The sequence below is a fragment of the Solanum verrucosum genome, unplaced genomic scaffold (genome assembly GCF_900185275.1).
Source record: "Solanum verrucosum unplaced genomic scaffold, falcon-dt-bn FXZP01000185.1, whole genome shotgun sequence".
NCBI classification, from domain to species: domain Eukaryota; kingdom Viridiplantae; phylum Streptophyta; class Magnoliopsida; order Solanales; family Solanaceae; genus Solanum; species Solanum verrucosum.
The window spans coordinates 523,448-534,294 of NW_026020228.1; the positions used below are offsets into that span (position 1 = coordinate 523,448).

Below are 10,847 nucleotides of genomic sequence, written 5' to 3' on the forward strand. Positions count from 1 at the left end.
TTAATAAGTCATGAGGTTCCCAATCAATTGATCCATAGTGATAGTATCCATATATCTAGCTTCTTCTATGACTTCCACTATACTTTTCCATGATTCTTGTTAAAAAAAAAAAAAGACTGAGTAGTTTTTTACTACCTTGCAAATGGGTATGATTTCTTCAACTGAATAAATCTCATTTGTGATTGATGAGAACCCTGTATACATATTTTGTATGTGGTGTATGGGTTAAGTCCAAACCACTTCCTTTGATGAAGTAGATGGCTTACTGCTTTCCAATTTTCTAGAAAGACTTAGTCAAAGTTAGCTGCGAAGTTAGTGGCCTTTTATGGCTGATTAGTGGGACATTTTCTTATCCAACTTCTATCCACTTCGTAAGTGGCTGCTAGTTATCTTTTTCTTGTATAAATTGAGATGTTCATGTTAATGAAATGCTGAAATTTTAATGAGTTCTTTGTGCTTTAATACTTCAATTCAGTATTAAAATAGTCTACGTACTAACATTAGTATGGAATTTCATTCTTTTAAGTTGTTCAAATCTCTTTTAATTATCGACATATATAATATTCTAACTTCCTTGTTGCTGCTGTAGATGTACTCACCCCTACCTATTCTTGGTTGTCTTTCTTCCTTGATTACAGCTAGAGAATCAAAGTTGTGGAGAAGATTATGTTCATTACCTCGTCAAAGCCAATATTTTCAAGGGATGTTTGTCTATTGTGATCTTAATTACAAGGAATCTCAAATTGTAATATTTCACAATAGCAAGAGAGTCAAGACAATATGTACACATTCCAGCAACTTTATTACTTAGCAGAACCAGAGAAAGAAAAGTTCCTCCTGAACTTTCATAAATAACATTTTTTAACCTCTTTCAAGGTTGTATAATGTTATGATAAAAAACTGAGAATTCAAAGAAGTATGAGCGTGACTATGCCTGCTGATTATGCTAACTCTGAAATGATCTGCTTTGCTTCTTCAACAACCGACCTTTTTGCCAGTCCATCAATCATATGTACACCAATCCAAGTTTTCTGCATTCCTCAATGATTTCCCAGTTTATCAATGTTATGCCATATATCTACTGAAGCAGTTGCTGTTTTTTCTTAAATAGCACAATGTACTTCAAGTGTTTTTCAGACGTGTGCGGCTATAGAGATCTAAGGTGTCCTTATGATTGGGATCCAAGCAGAGGGCTGCTTCACTATCTTGGAGAGCACGAGAGAAATCAGTCATTGACTCATGGAATGCTGCTCGAAGATTAAGCATTTGCAAGTCAGGTTTGAAAGAAATGGCTCTTGTGAGCTCCTCCACAGCCTCAGTCTCCCTCTGGTCATCCATGAGCACTGTTGCATCCAACATTCAAATTCAGTATGAACAAGGCAAAACTCACGGCTGACAAGGCAATAAGAATTGCTAAACTTGCAGCTGATACCTAATCATTCCTGGGGACCAGTACGGAGGAACTTTGATATATCCTCCTAGTTTCATCTCAGTTAGTAAGAACTTCGGAAATGTAGAACAACAATTTCATCCAAATAGTATCAAACATATACACAAACATCACATTGTGTTAACCAGCCAATAAATCTCCATGCAAGAACAAATTTACTGTACTGAAGAAGAATCTACATCACTGTTTTATTAGACTGAACCAAAAGCTCACAATCTTACGCAAAATTGATCATCATTTACAAGGAAAAAATGCCAACATACTAAATTGACCCAGTAAAAAAGTACTGAAGAGAATTTTGGCTAGCGTTATGTAGGAGATTGTCCTATTTTCAGAACATGCAATTTCTTTTTTTAATTGCATAGTGGTCAGTGACCGATTTTATTAATAAAAATGAAAAGAATAACAACCAGACTGGCCAAGAGTCTCAAAACAAGTCTGAAAGTAGAAAAAGCAGTAAAAGAAAGGCAAGGTCCAAAGCATAGACCTGGCCCTAAATATTCTAGAAATGTGATTGTCGATCTCAGGAGTTGGACCTACAATCGTCTAATGGCATTGAGTGAGTTTCAGAAAATGCTACTGGAAGCCTGCATTTTCTTCTCTGGGTGATCTTCCAGCTGGGACCTGATGGTGACTCCGGTATTAAGCTTTGCGTCCGAGCCTTCACTGTTCCAAAATAAGTTTCCGTCTCCTTGTTTACTTCGTTTTTTAGTTGTTTGAACCCATTCCACTATTGTGTCTTCTATAGGAGGTTGGGGTGAGTCCATTTCTGAATGGATCAATAAAAGGGTGTTATCTGGGGTCTGCAGATCATTATGTAGGTGTCCTTCCGCTCTTTCTTTTTATGTTTGCCTTATTTTTCAGCTACTAACCCGGTTTTCCTTCTGTGCCTTATCAGCTGGGAGTGGTGGAAGCCATGCTTGCACTCCCCCAGTAGGGTTTTCTGTTGCACTCTGACTACAAGAACTAATTTGATGCTGCAGTCCTTTGATTTTGGTGAAGTTGCTTTTTTATAGCTACAGTAGAATATACTTGCTAGAATAACTGCAGCCGGAATTCCTGAATAGTTATTGAATACTCTGTAAATGTGCTGATTGAATTCTCTATTCACTCTTTTCATTCCTTTCTTTCTTGTTTGTATGTGTTATAGCTGTTTATTTTGCGAGTGCTTATCCTGATTAATGGTAATTGTGCTTTGTCTGTGTTCAAGATCTTCCTACCTATGGTTGGTAGATCTTGAAAAGTGTGGTAATGTTGTATTCCTTGTTGATTGATGGTTGTGTTAGCTAGGAAATCTGCCAATTGGTTTCCTTCTCTAAACGTGTCTGATTCGTGCACTGAGAGTGGCCATGATTTCTTTTACTTCCTCCACCTATTCTGCAATTCCCCAAGTTACTCTCCATGCGTCCTGTAGTATGTTCTTTAAACTCAGAGAGTCAGTTTCAAGGAGAACATTCTACACCATGTGTAGAGCAATACTTTATGGCCTCTAAGCTAGCCATAATCACTGCTTCAGTATTCGTTGCAACACCAATGTCCTCAGCTTGAGCATATATCAGATCACCCATATTGTTCCTTAGAGAGAAACCATAGGAGCTTGACCTGGATTGCCTTTGCTAGCCTCATCAGTGTTGCACTTAACTTTATACCCTTCTGGTATCTTCCAACAAATCAGCATGTAGTGCAACTTAGGTTTGTAACTGCTTGGGTAGTTCAGTATCCTTGTCCATTCCATTGGTACCCCTGCAAACCAAAGGGTAGTTGACTCTGATTAGTTTATGGATGGTATCTTGAACTTGTTGTATTGCTGTATCATTCTACTGTATGTAGAATTTCCTCCATGCCTGATTGTGTTTCTTCTCTTCCATAACTTCCACATGATGATTGTTGGGACAGGCTTTGAAAATTGCCTGCAATTTGGGAGCAGCAGGCAATTTCCACCACTTAATTATGAGTTGTTGCAGGTGCAACTCTGCACCATTCTGTAAATATACATGCACTAGAAGCAAACCACTTCCAGAGCCTAGTGACTACAGAAGATTTTGGAAATAGGTGGATTATTGTTTCCTGCTCATGAGCATCACAATACCGACATCTAGAGGCAAAACAAATGTTCATCCTCTTTAGGTTGTCATCAAAAGTTATTTTTCTCCTCCATACCCTCGGAAGAAATCAATTTTGAATGGCAAGCCCTTTGCCCATATGAAATCTTAATCCATCCTCGCTTGTTATTTATGCCTCAACAAATCACAGGCATATTTTATTGTGAAAGACCCTTTTGTGTTCTCTATCCACCAGGCCTTGAGTTGACAGGGTTGAACTAATGCTATCCATGATGTGGTCTGTCATTTCCACTGAGATGTTATCTAGTAGCTTCTGCCTATTCAACTCCACATTAGAGATTAGACTCTTTACCTCAATTTCTTCCTACCCAGCATTCTCCTCTTCCAGAATGTATAGCGCCCCTTCTTTGGTCCAGTTATCAAACCAGAAACTGGGTGTACCTGATTTCACTTGCCACCAAATATTATGCTCAACCTCATCCCTGACAAGGATCATCTTTCTCTACACATGAGAGGCACATGTTCCTTTAGCAATGGTTGGGATGTAGTTTCTAGCAGTATTTGTTCCATATGTAAGTGCTCCATAGTGAGAAGGTGGATGTTCTACAATTCAACCATAGTTTAGCAAAAAAGGGCCTTAGATACATCTACTAAGGATTGGAAACCCAACCCTCCTTGTAAGTATAATTGTTGGTTTTTTAGAAGATGTGGCAGCAAAAAGTATTGACTGAAATATCTCTCAATATTTTTATTAAGAATAATAGGGCTTTAAATAGCCAATTTGAAAACAGTCTGCAGAAAATCTACATTACAAAAATTCAAAAAAGGCTAAAAAATTTCAACAACTAAAACAACATAACAAAAATTTCAAATTCAAATTCATCCTAAATCTTGGTAACTTAAAATGCTAAAAAAATTACTGCGCTAGCTAAAAGCAAATTAAACATTCCTCTTTTGCTTTAGTTACCGCAATTTAAAAAAAGATGTTCAACCTTAATTTGGTGTTTAATTCTTTTAATTATTTTGAACTTGCTCAATCTTTTATATTGATTTTTCTCTTCTTCTTTCTTTTTCTACTTTTGGTTTTGCATATAAAAAAAACTTTCAATAATCTTGTCTTGTTTGAAAGCTCTTTTGAAAGTGTTTTAATCTAGAAAATTATAGGATTTGCAAGGAGTAGTTGCAAGAAATTTTCTTCCATCACGACATTCCAAAACACATAGGTTTCAAAAGATGATTTCATTCTCACCGACCAAATGTGATAGTTTCCGACTTTCCGTCAATGAAAATATGTGGGGCAGTGAAAGAGAGACTATTGATTGCCATTTTTTAAAATAAGTTAAAAGGTTTGTTGAAGCAGCTAGATAAGCAATAGCTCACAAACCACACAGGAGAGGTAACCTGCACTAGGCAAGACCGTTGCGACGAGATCAACCAAGGTAGCACTACCATCATCCTCTCATGTAGCATTCCGGAGATGATCTTGTTGGCAACAGTACTTAGACTAATTGGCCTAAGGTTAGTGAAGTTACTAACCTTTTCCTTCTTGAAAATAAGAACTAGATTGGTGTGAGTGATATCCCAAGGGACTTTATTTGAGTTCCTCACATCCACACATTCATTGGCAATAAGAATGGCATCTATGATCTGCCTACCCTTAATGAAAGTTATTTGATGTTTATCCACCAACTTAGACATCACTTTCTTAAGCCTTTCTATTAGGATCTTGGATATGATTTATAGACACTGCCAATCAGACTAATGGGCCTAAAATCCTTCAATTCTGAAGTGTACATCTTTTTTATTTTGAGACAGACTTTCCTCATTAGCGGGTTTTGTGTACCCATTGTCTACAATTTCCTAAGCATCTTAGGAGCAAGAATGACTTTCATTCGTAGACATAATTTTTCATAATTTTCTTTTGTGAGACGGGTACTGAAAAGACAATGGACAATTATTTTTCATGGCTCTGATACCACATTGTTGAAAATAATAATGCCACCCAAGAATTATGTCCACGCTAAATAGCAAAAACAAGAAAGTAACAACTACAACAAATCTTTTAACGGGGTAAAATATATATCTAAACAAAGTATAATTATAACAACACTTTTACAACTTGGCAGTGTAAAGAGATTACTACACCTTAAACGGAAAAAAAACACAACTCACTAAAAAGAACTTGTGGATTACTCTATCTCCTCTTTATAGCTCTCTTATTTATTTATTTTTGGGTGTACTTCAACTGAAAGACCAACAATCCTATTAATTTTAATAGGAAGAGGAGCTGTTGTTTTTACCAATCAGAATGAATTAATTCTGACGCATACAAATTGCTACATTGCAATTTGCAATGCAAATTGCTCAATTCATTTTTATTCCTTATCTTTGTCCTTCTATTTTTACTTTATTTTATTTCAATCTATTTAATTATTGGACCCCACACAAACTGCAGTTTAGAAGGAATTCAAATGATTTAGAAAGGGAAGATTTGAACTTTTTGATGCAGAAACTGGAAATTGTGGTATTAGAGGAAGATGTGAAAGACTATACTTTAGATTGGCAGCAAGGATAGGAGATTTACTGTTAAACTATGCTATAAGGTGAAGCTGAGACATGGAAAAAAAGAAGATCACTGACCATGGCAAATGTGTTAGAAGACCATATTTAAATTATAAGAGTCATAGTAATCGCAATCCTAGAAGAAGAAAAGAGACGGTATTCTCCTATATAAAGGCTCTTTCAAGTGATTCTATTTCAATTTTTGGTTGAACTTTTTTCTTGGCAGTTCGGACATGTAGGGATGGCAATAGGACGGGGTGGGGGTGGGGGCATAAATCTTCCCCCATCCAGCATAATTTGCTTCTCCTCCAAAATAGGATTAGGGATAGTTTTTAGTTATTGAATTTATTTCCTATTTTTATGTGTATAGCAGAAGCAGAATACAATATTATTTATCTATTTCAAATAGCAGAACACAGTGCTATTCATTTCTCCTTACAGAAATGAGTAGTTAAATTAACTTTTTATTAATTTGAAATAGCAGAATACAATTTCTTTCCTAACATTGTAGTTAGTATTTCGCAAGGTTTTAGAAATACTATTTTTTAAAACTTTTGTTTTGTTTGACCCCACATAAACCCGCAACCCGCCCCCATTAATTTTTTAAAAATATATTTTAACCTGCCCCGCCCCAGCCCCAGCCCTCGCCCCCTGTCCCTGCCCCCGCCCCCGCCCCCGCCCCCGCCCCCACATATCCTTAAACCAGCTCCGGACCGCATAGCCCAAAACCCGCCCAGCCCCATTGCCATCCCTACGGACATGTATTCATCCTTTAACAACACTAATAATCCTTCAAAAAACTGAGTTGCATTTTCAATAAGAAAATTCATCCGTTCAAGCCCAGTCCCACAAGCAACAAATATTGCTTACTATTTGTGAAACTTCTCTAGGTTACACCAGGACTTTTAACACAATTAGTAATAGAAACTAAGAAAATATTCCCCTCAAATATAATCACAGATGAACTTCAGTTCAAATTCATATAACAAGTTTTATTCGTCATCCTACAGTCAGGTTGTTAGTCAGAATTTTAGCAATCTCTTCCTGAACAAAGAAGTTTGTAACAAGCAAGGGTGGCAAAGCTATTGAAAGTGATAATGTACCTGCAGCCCTGTATCTATAAGGGTAAGTCCTTAAAGGATCCAATAGTGAGGCCATGCTGAGATCACCATTTGCCATGTCACGATCACAATACTCTGACCGTTTTTCATAAGCTGACGCCTTGTTCCGAGCCTTGTCTATCAGCTTAGTCATTTCCTCATAAGCAGACTTCTGATCACTTTTTAGATGATATACACGAGCTAACCCTTGATGAGCTCTTGTATGCTTTATCTCGAGGGCCCTGACATAGCAGTCTGCAGCAAGGTCCAGCTTATTGCAATCCACGTAAATACTCCCTAGATTATTTAATGCCTGCCAAGAAAACATAACATGAATAAATTCATTTACAGAAACACCAAGAGAACTAGTTTGGAGAAATGACCCACTTGTCCCTTGCGAAGACCATCTGAAGGACATTTAAGTGCTTCCTCCAACAGTTGGATGACAAAAGATGAAGATTCAGAATCCAGAGTTGCATCAGCTAGAGCATACGCTTTAAGGAAAAAGGCTTCGAATGACCTTTGGAGAGAAATGGATTCCTCAGCCTTGGCAAGTGCTTCTTCACGATGTCCAGTGTCATATAAAATCCATCCTTCGTACACAAGCCTTTCATATGTGGAGGTGGAATGATTCCGGGCCAGGCGCAAACTGCGCATTGCAGCTTTTTGACAATTTAACCTGCATGTAAAGTGTGTTAGGTAAACATAAGTTATAGGATGTGCTTCTATCAAATGATTATGAAAATCAACAGCATGGAGTGTTACCCATGATAAGGCTTTTCTGTCTATGAATGACCTATATTGCCAGTTTTTTCCCAAATCTATTTATGTCATTCACATTTGTCGATTCAATCCAAATAAATATAGTTAGGATAAAGTTGCTTCGTAAGTTATCAATTTCAACTTTTACTACACGATCTCATAACTTAAAACCCAGGCTTGATGTGCTACAATCAATAGTCATGCTGTTTAAACATAACATACCACATGAGACAACAAGATTATGATCAATAGATCGCCACAAAAAGTTTATCTCTCATCACAATGATCAGTCTTTCCCTTTTTTCGTTTTTGCTTGCATTCCCCAAAAATGAAGGAAACGGATGTCAGGATCTAAAGAAGGTAGGAATTGTGCATACAGCTTTAACTTGCAGCAAAATTCAAAAGATAATGTCTCAATAAACTACCGTAATAGGAGCAGAGATTGTCTGAATCGCAGAATGCTCCTCCCAGGATCATTTATGAGCATCTGGTGTATAACAGCCAGTGAACCAATATCATCAACAGATGACCATTGATCGTAGAGTTGCATCCAGCAATCTGCAGGGCTCCACGGCTGGACGTGCAGACTGAGAAGCTCAACCAGGTGGTCAGCCCTCATTTTCCCACGAAACATCACATAGTTTGGCTCTAGAGTCAACAATGCTCGGATATCTCTTATAGCAGATTGATAATCCTCAAGTGCAATAAAACACCAAGCCCGCAGTTCAAGGCAGTCTGGAGAGACCTTAAAACCAACAATTCGATTTATCTCCGCAATAGCAGCCTCAATCTGGTTCTCTTCGACCATCACAATGGCTCTGTATTTGTATGGAAAAGAAAGGGCGGGATCCAATCTGGTGGCATCATTAACATCCAAAATCTTTTGTTTGCCTAAGCTGTACAAAGACCTCTCTTGGTACATCCACCCCATAGGTGTGTACTCTGAAATAATACCATTAATTAGCTCAAAAGCCAAAAACCGCTGCCCTTGCTTGAATTTAGCCCGTGCAACACCTACTACTGAATAAACATGGCCAGCCTCAATTGCCATCTCAAAATAACGTTGAGCTTCTTTGTAATCCTTCCTTTGAAGCAACACACATCCAAGTTGATGCATAGCTAGTGCCTTTTGCCATCTTTCAGTCGCACACTCCTTCAATCTCTCCAACAACATAAGTGTAACTTTGGACATCATGTTATCTTCTATTGCTACCTGGCTAAGGAAATAATATAAGAGGAAAGAAGTTTGCCCAACTGTGGCAAGTCTCTCCCTAGCCTCAGAGCTACAAAATGTGTTGAGAACTTTTGGATTATACAAATAACCTGGAAGCTCTCTTAGCATTAGCTGCAAGCAAGACGCCACAAGCAGAGGTGCTCTCTCATCCAGAGCATAATCAATTAGAATCAATGCCTCATCAATATCAGAAACCAAAGACGCCAAGTAAGAATCAGAAGCAGACTTGAGTTCCTCACAACAGAATCTGTTTGCAAATGAAAGAAGCTCCAGAAGTATGTTGGGTGGGTAGGAATCAAATCTTCTAGTCCTACTAAAGGAATCTACAGCTCTCATTCCATCGACAGATATGCCAATGTGTGTAAAATCAATTTTTTCCTTATCAGACTCAATGAAATCACCATACAACATTGATTTTAATGGAGCAGAGAGAGCTGCAATTCTACCTCGAATACAGTTGACTTCCTGATTATGTATGCAAAAGTGAATTATCCCCCCATCGTTTTCTGAGGTGAGGAAATTATTGGCATCTGAGATCTGATTAGGTGGGGGATGAGATTGGCAATGATCAAAAACTGATTTGGGATCATAGCCATGTAGCAAAGCAGTTTTGGGGCATTCAAGAACTCTTCCAATACAATCGAAAGCTGATGATCCTACCAATTCATCCTCTCTCCTCTCAAACCTCAACCAAGCAGACAAAACGACCTTGGAATGGACATCAACAGCATGTTGACGAGCGGATTGAAGACACCTACGTAGCAACTTTGGATCACCAAGGGTGTACAAGAGAGCATATTGCTCTAAATAAAGCAAAGATTTATTAAAATCTTGTGTCATCTGAAGTTTTCGGTAAAGGTCAGCTAAAGATTGAACGAAATCAAGCGATTTGAGAGAAAGGTCAAGTGGGGGCTCGAAAGAATGTGTTTTTGGAAGGCCATAGGGAAGAAAAGGAGATTCAGACAAAATGGAGTTGATTGTAGGGTATTGGAGCTTGGAAGAAGTTGGGGAAATAGGAAAAGGGTTAGTGTTGTAAGCATGGACTTGAGTAGTCTTACAACGATCTTTGAGTTTGAAACCACGCATAGTGTGAGAGAGTTGAAGGATGAGACTCGCAAATCTTGATTTCCAAATATTTCCAGATTCCTCCTTTCCTTCCCTAGACATGAATGAATGACTGAATGAATCTTGATTCTTCACCTTTTGCCCTTCACTATCATTATTCTTCACCTTTTGCCCTTCATATAATATCAACACTTTGCAGCTTCAACTGTGAGGGTCGCCTCATTTCGTCTGACTTGTGAACATGAAAAGATGAGTTTTGTGGAGGCTGTCTTATATTCCAATGCCACCTTGTCGCATTACTATATGTCTCAGACATTTACTCCTATTTTTTACACTATATACATTATATTCAAACACTCAAAAGTTTAAACTCTAAAAATTACATTATCATTATATAAAAATTTATGTCATATTATATTACATAACTAGTGGAACTTGTCCACACAATAAGATGTCAATATATATTTATCCAAACATATAATTGATTTCAAAGAGAAAAATGTTTGGTTAGTAGTTAGATAACATACAACAAAGACATAAGTTACTCTTTTGAACCAAAAGAAAATATTAACTTACGACAACATTTTCTTTTTTATATAAAATACTAAACA

General features: G+C 37.5%; 1 protein-coding gene across 1 annotated transcript; it reads right to left on the reverse strand.

Annotated features, from left to right (window-relative positions):
• Positions 1-772: 772 nt before the first annotated feature.
• On the reverse strand, positions 773-10,328 carry LOC125831900 (ethylene-overproduction protein 1-like). Its single transcript, XM_049511027.1, has 4 exons — positions 8,363-10,328; positions 7,563-7,854; positions 7,179-7,488; positions 773-1,343 (listed from the first exon to the last, which is right to left on the reverse strand). Exons 1-4 carry the CDS (start codon positions 10,255-10,257, stop codon positions 1,123-1,125), a joined length of 2,718 nt encoding a protein of 905 aa, XP_049366984.1. The 5' UTR covers positions 10,258-10,328; the 3' UTR covers positions 773-1,122.
• Positions 10,329-10,847: the final 519 nt, after the last annotated feature.